Source organism: Malus sylvestris, chromosome 2, assembly GCF_916048215.2.
Source record: "Malus sylvestris chromosome 2, drMalSylv7.2, whole genome shotgun sequence".
Classification (NCBI taxonomy): domain Eukaryota; kingdom Viridiplantae; phylum Streptophyta; class Magnoliopsida; order Rosales; family Rosaceae; genus Malus; species Malus sylvestris.
Genome location: NC_062261.1, coordinates 14,839,876 through 14,847,360, shown reverse-complemented (window position 1 = coordinate 14,847,360; position 7,485 = coordinate 14,839,876). Strand labels below are relative to the sequence as shown.

At 39.5% G+C, this 7,485-nt stretch overlaps 1 protein-coding gene and 1 long non-coding RNA gene across 2 annotated transcripts; one reads left to right on the top strand and one right to left on the bottom strand.

Annotated features, from left to right (window-relative positions):
- Positions 1–1,244: 1,244 nt before the first annotated feature.
- Positions 1,245–2,787, bottom strand: LOC126586574 (uncharacterized). The gene is made up of 2 exons (XR_007610860.1): positions 2,313–2,787; positions 1,245–1,492 (listed from the first exon to the last, which is right to left on the bottom strand). It is a non-coding gene; the product is annotated as an uncharacterized LOC126586574 (long non-coding RNA).
- A 1,468-nt stretch (positions 2,788–4,255) lies between these two features.
- Positions 4,256–6,550, top strand: LOC126584436 (microtubule-associated protein RP/EB family member 1C). The gene is made up of 6 exons (XM_050248821.1): positions 4,256–4,430; positions 4,517–4,672; positions 4,814–4,920; positions 5,439–5,691; positions 5,765–5,878; positions 5,998–6,550. The coding sequence occupies exons 1-6, from the start codon at positions 4,323–4,325 to the stop codon at positions 6,274–6,276; spliced, it is 1,017 nt and encodes a 338-aa protein (XP_050104778.1). The 5' UTR covers positions 4,256–4,322; the 3' UTR covers positions 6,277–6,550.
- Positions 6,551–7,485: the final 935 nt, after the last annotated feature.

Here is a 7,485-nt window from a genome sequence, read left to right as displayed (position 1 = left end):
ATATCAAATTCGTCGTCCACAAGATTAGAACCTCAGACCTTTCATTTTCAAATGAAGAAAAATATCACCAAATTGTATTAAAGAGTGGCAAGCCAGTCTTACTGAAAAGAGGTAAAACAAATGTAGCTGAATCATGCACATTAAAGTTATTGAAGTTCTTGGGTCATTAATTAGGTATGTTGCTTTGTCAAATAATTAGGTATGTTGTTGAAATACCATTAAACATTCCCAGAATCGTGCATGACTTTATTTTTGGACCTCAAAATAATTGGAGGTAGAGGAACATAACCTTAAATGCCAATTGACTAAAGATTTTTATAATTTATATGCCAATTTGTCGGTGATGCAGATGTTGGTCATTTTATGTCAAAGATTTGAGCTATGATGGTGACTTTAATGTTGATAAATACTTTTGTGTCATCGATTATCTTACAAACACAATCAATTGTTAATTTTGCGAGACTGTGATTTTGTAGAGTGGAGTAAGACGCATCAAAATACGAACATTTTAGAAATTCAGTCACAGACTTAATAGCTCTTATTCACAAATAGACCAGCGTTGCCACTATCATCTTGTATTCCTCATGGGTAGCCGAAGTTTGCAGACTTCATTGAGATTGACAATTCTTGTTTTGCAAAGAACAAAAAACTAATCCGATTGGGAATCATATAAGTTTCTATATTATTGAAGATTCCTACAATCTAGGAATTGGTGTGAATCCCAAGTAATCACAACCCAAGTTTTCTATATTCTTGAAGATGTCTACAACATATTCCACCTTGTCTTTATACTATTTACAGTTTGATAGACAAGTTTATTCTATCCCTTACATCCCTATTCTTCTCTCTGCATACCGCCACATATCCCCCAGTATCAATATCATCCCCCAATATATGCATGTATCTCGCGTATCAGACTCGTATTAGTATCTGTTACGCTATATGAACTAGGGCTGGGCACGGGCCGGGCCGAGCCGGGCCGAACCTAAGTTTGTAGGAACCTGACATTACCCGAAACGGGCCGGGACGGGGCGGGGATTGGATTTTCTTGTATAGGAACCGGACATTACCCGGCCCGGTTAAAACGGGCCGGTTCGGGCCGGGTCCACGGGTACCTTTTTTTTTTTTTTTAACTGCACTGCACAGTTTGCAAACTGCACAGATTGCAATTTGCAACTGCACAATCACAGTGACACTGCATTTATGCAGATTTTGCACAAATTCACCATTATTCACATCTAATCTAAATACAAAGTCTAATATCCAAGTTCATAAATTAAGTTTTAACAATACATCCAAAATAACAATATTACATCGTCCTCCAACATCTAAAAATGAAATCCACATACACAATATCCGAAAGTCCAAGACATCCAAATTCCAAAAATCAAATACTCCAAAACAACATAAACATGACAACCGCAATAAATTTCAAATTAAAACCACATCCAACGCCCAAGTTCCAACAACAATCCTCAATTCCTCATTGAATCTGTAAGCAAAAATAGAATATAAACATCATATTATCCTCATTGAACTTGAAAATTTATCATGTCATAACCATCTAAATTCAGTTTTTTCAAATTGTCTTCAGATACTCACTGTACAAAAGTGAACTTGACGCATAGTCATATTAGTCATGTCATTCGACTAGATACAAATGGAAACATGATCTATTAAATATAAATGCACAAAGATTTCATGACAAGTGAATTATGGTAGCAACCTCACATTCTTATTAACCACTATATATCACTGAAACAAAATCTGATCACACGTGCTGCATTGCAATCTCAAGTCCATTACAAACATGATAGACAAACAAAACTATACTCAATCGAACCGCAGCTATGCGAGCAACTATGCACAAACTCCCATTAATTTCCCACAACTCCGACATTATTGATCAGTTGGACAGAATCCCAGCTACCCACATTACAACCGAATAGTCTTAAATCCAAATTATTGATTCGAACAGAATGACATAAACATAAATCACCACAAAATTTCATCACTGAAATCCAAAAAAGTCATGAACATCACACAAAGTACAGATTTTCAACCTGAAAAACCACCTACTCAGAAACATTTCATCTCAAATAAATCAAACCCATCTCAAATTTTCCACCTATCAGTTAGATGAATCCCAAGAGCCATGCAAACACAGCAAGCACAAAAATCCCAGAAAAAAAAATACCCACAAACAGATGCACTGCAATCGCATCCAAACATCAAAAGAAAAAGGAAATTTACGGGCATACTAAAATGGCAATATACAAGAAAGTGAGGAACTTTATAGAACAAACACGTACCCTTTGATAAAAAAGCATATAATTTGAGAACCCATTTGGATTCATCAACCCATCAATGGCGGCGGAGGGCTTCGATTTCTCGTAACGCCGACTGATAGCCGCGGACCTCACGGTAAGGTTGACGGAGATTCGGAGGGCTATGTACACGTCGGAGTAGGATCCGGACCCGAAGCTCTTCTCAGGCCCACCTCCCGGTACCCTAGCTCATCGACGGCGAAGCCTCAGTGTAAACCCTAGATCGAGGTCTGATGATGATGGTGGCGGCGATAAAGGAGATTCAAGGAGATTTTGCATGTTGGAAGGTTGAAGGAGATTCAAGGAGGAGAGATCGAGGGAGGAGAGATCGAGAGAATGGAAAGTTGAGGAAGTGAGTCTGAGAATGAGAGTCTTGGGAGTCTCGGACAAGAATAAGAGAGAGAGAGAGAGAGAGAGAGGGTGAAATCAATGGTAGGAAATCAACGTAGGAAATCAAGGTAGGAATCAACGGTCCGGGCTGGGGGCCCGTATTTTCCCATTTCTGTACCCGTCCCGCCCCGTTATTTACCTATACCCGGCCCGCCCCGCCCCCTTTTGAATTTACAATATCTGTACCCGCCCCGTACCCGCCCCTTACCCGCATTACCCGCCCCTACCCGCGGGTCCAGGACCCGTTTGCCCAGCCCTAATATGAACCCAGATTAGAGTATTCTTGCTTCATAAGGTAATACAATAAAAGTGATTTTCGCATTCCCTTTTTTTACTTCTTGCAATGCACGACTCTCTTTCTTTTTTTTAGTTATTGGATCGAACAAAAGTTAAAAAAAAATAAAAATGAAGAGACGTAATTAAACATATAGAAGTGCATAATATCATAAGAGCAAGTCCACCAGGGACTTTTTAGGCAGGCACCCAGCTCAAAAAATGGACCAATTTGCCTTTTTTTGCTCCACCCCATCCTAATAGGCTTAACACCCAGCCCAAGCCAGGCAATAGGCCGGCCCAAAATTGACAGACCCAAGAGCGGGGCCATCTGACGTCAGGCTTGCGTCAGCCTGACGTCAAAGCCCACTAAATCGCTGCTACTTCCGCTGCTACTATTGATCTTCAACGTTGAGGACGATCGATCCTCTCTGCTTCTCTATTGATCTTGCCAGCCGATTTTCAATTGGGATGTGGTATTTCGGTTTTCTCCGAACAGCGAAAAACTCGAGACGAGCTTAGTGGGATGGGTGAAGCGAGGAAGATGAAGCAAATGGAAAGGGCAAAGCAAGGAAGATGTGGAGATATAGAGACGTCAAGATTTTGTCCCACTACGACTGCAGTTGCGGAGTATAGCTGTGAAATGTGATGAGATTATAGAAGATTAGGGTTTTCTAGGATTAGATGGTGAAACTATTGAATAAGGGAAGGGTATTTTTGTCCAAAACACACCACATATTTTAGTTAACCGAAATACGCCACATATTTTATAAAATATTTAATAATATTTTAATATGAATTGATTAGGCTGGATGCCAGCGCATTTTTAGGGGTGGAGATGCATTTGACCAATCATTGTTCATGAGAGTCGATTACTATTCATTTGAATGGATTAAATGGGATGTGCACCAGTGCATTTTTAGGGGTGGACTTGCTATAAAAGAGTGCAAAAATCAATTCCCTCAATACAAAAGCACTTAAAGTGATTTTAGAACTCAAAATCAATTTCACTTAAAGCATTTTCAATCATTTTAAAATTACATCCAAACAAACCCTAAGTTATCCCACCATTGTGTTTTGCCATCGTTTGACAAAAACAAGAAAAGCAAATAACACAGACGCACTTTCAAGAAGCAGCCTGAATATTGGGCTTAATGCTTGGGCTTCTGTAAAGCGGTTTAAAAGCCCACAGCTATCCAACTTTCCAGACAAACGGTTCGATCCGAAAGCCACTTTTGAATTTAAATTGAGAAGATCCCGCTCCCCCAGACGCCTCCCATTTTTAAATTCCCCTCTCTCACTCTCGACTTAGAGACCTTACCAGAATCTCCCATGGCGACGAATATTGGTATGATGGACGGTGCTTACTTCGTAGGCAGGACAGAGATCTTGGCCTGGATCAACTCCACTCTCCATCTCAATCTCAGCAAAGTCGAAGAGGTATTTTCTCCAAACCCTAACCCTAACATTTTACCCTTCGAATTACTCTTTTGGCTCATCGATTTTCTCCGATTTGTGTTTTGCAGGCTTGTTCCGGTGCCGTTCACTGCCAGCTCATGGATGCCGTTCATAATGGTATTGTGCCGATGCACAAGGTAAATTTTGATGCCAAGAGTGAGTACGAGATGATTCAGAACTACAAGGTTCTTCAGGACGTTTTCAACAAACTCAAAATAACCAAGGTTCAATCTTCTTCGCTTTCTTTCTTGTAGTTTAAATCTAACCGGAGTAGATTTGATCTTCATTTTTTTCTTCAATTTCTGCGATGTGTTAACCCTTTTTGTTTTCTGTGTGTGTGTGTGTGTGTTTGGGGTTTTTTTTAGTACATTGAGGTGAGCAAGCTCGTGAAAGGAAGGCCGCTTGATAATTTGGAGTTTATGCAGTGGATGAAACGATACTGCGATTCTGTCAATGGAGGCTGTATGAGCAAGTAAGTTCGACGCCTAATTGCATTTGTTTTCTTGAAATTCCCTTTCATTTAATATCGATTTAGGGGTTTAATGATATCACTCTTATATGTTGTTTGGGTTTGCATTTTGTTGTAAATTGAACTCTTGAGTGTTTGTAAATCTGTTAGGCATGCTGAATATGTTTACACATTAATTTGGGCTTCATCCATCTTTGAATTTAAAACTCGTATTCTTGTGAATTTTCATTTTGATTCTGCCTTTGTAGGAATCAAATTTAATTTCGACATTTTATAGTTATGCTCTCTCATTTGCATTCTGTTTGGTAGCACCTTTCTGTTAGGTTAGTACATTGGGGAGTTACTGGCTCCATCATGCTCTGCAAATTCGTAACATACGCTTGTATAGGATGCTTACGGAACAGAACCGATGAAATATTTAACTCAAGACAGTTTGCTAGTTCCTTGGCCTTTCGGCTATTTCAAAGAAATTAGGGGGAAATTGTGTGTATAGATGATATACCTTTTGTTGTCTCTGTTAGTTACAATGCTCTGGAAAGAAGAGAAGCTTGCAAAGGAGGGAAAGAAGCTTGCAAGGTTGGGAAAGAAGGAAATAAGAGAGGTGCCCAATTGCAATCATCAGCTAAGGGTGCAGCAGCTACCCAAAGATCTCAGTCCACCCACACTGCTCGAAGAAATGATGTAGCACCTTCGGTGAACCCCACAAGTCAATCAGGGAAGACCTCGAGGCCTTCTTCTAGTGGAGGCCCTACTCCCCCTGCATATGATGAACAGGTACTTTCAGTAAGTACAGGAGGGAGAATTCAGTCAACAAATTTTAGATGGTCTAATGCTAATTTGAATGCAGATCACGGAGTTGAAGCTGTCGGTGGATAGCCTTGAGAAGGAGCGGGATTTCTACTTTGCAAAGCTCAGGGATATTGAGATACTTTGCCAGAGTCCTGAGATTGAGCACCTAACTGTACTGTACTGTCACTCTTCGGTTTTGGTTTTCTTTGGTGTCGGAATTACTTGAAACTTTTCTTTGTGACCACTACAAATAGGCAAAGTGCAAGCTGATGGTCTTTATTCTTCATACAGGTTGTTGCTGCTGTACAGAAAATTCTATATGCAACTGAAGATAATGCATCGGTGGTGACAGAAGCTCAAGCCATGCTGTCTGGCCCCACAAAGGAAGCGGAGCCTTTGAGTCCAATCGCTGAAGCTTCAGACGAGAAGGCAAGTTCAGAGACACAAAAGAGGAAAACTTATCTGAATCTCGATGTTGACGCTGCTGCCATTACGACATTATCTCCAAAACAAAGGATCTCCGACGCTTCTGATGTCCATTGTAGTGCGTCACCCCTTATGACTTACTGATCTCCTCAGTTCCATCTCTGCATAAAACAGTCATCCATTAAACTTCTTAGTCTTACCTTCCTATTTTCGGTTCCGTTTGATATATTTGTCGAAATGTAGTTCAACAAAGTAATTGGTATGGGACATGGGATTTTATGCCTTGTTGGATTGAGAGCAGTCTCATGCTTTTTCTGTTGTAAGGTAGAAGCAGGTACAATATGAATGAAAATATTTTAATTTCTGTTGTAAGGTAGAAGCAGGTACAATATGAATGAAAATATTTTAATTTCTGCTACAGGATTTATGCCCTTTATGTGTGTTTTTGTTCCTTATTAAAAGAAAAATATGTTTCGGATGTTCGCACAAGCACCACCTAGACTATTATGAATGTGCGTAAATATAACGTTGACAAACTTTTGCAAATTTTCCATCCAAACTCTACAATTGAACAAAATTATTAAGGGTAAATTACAAAAAATTACCTCAACTATTAGGTCGTTAACAGTTTCATACCTCATTGTTAAAAAGTTTCAATGTCATACCTTTACTTACGAATTTGTTGCAATGTGCTACCTCCGTTACATTGGTTGCCAATTGGTCCGTTATATGATGACGTGGCATATGCCACGTCCCATCATCTCCACATATGAACTTCCACGTTGGCATCTGATACAGGTAAATCATCTAAAAGGATGACACGTGTATATCACAAAAAATTTAAAATAAAAAAAAATTTAATCAAATATTTTAAAAAAACTTCCCTCGTGAATCGTGCAATTCGAATTGAAGCGTAAAGCCCCAACCCGTGTGATTCCCTTCCATTTCTTTCGTTCCAGTTCCTAAATCAAAGAACCCTAACCCTAATTTCATATCACTCGCCCTAAATTGCCGTCCAAATCGTGATCAATAGTTCATTGAGCGAAAACCCTAAGTTCGTGTTGTCGTCGCCTACCTTCCTTTTGTTCGTTTTTGTTGAAAACCCTAAGTTCTTCTGGTTTTCGAAAGACTTGACAGTATTTCGAAGGATTTGAAATGGGGTGGAATGTGCGCGATGATCCCGAGCAAACAACGCCTACCTACTGTAAGTACAAATTTCAGTTCATTTTGTGCTTTGTTGCATCCCTTTTTTATTCCCGTTTTTCTGGGTTAGTTGATTCGAAAATCTTTATTGGCGATTTGTGGGTTTCATTGATTGTTTAATCGAAATGCTTACGAATATGTTATAGAATG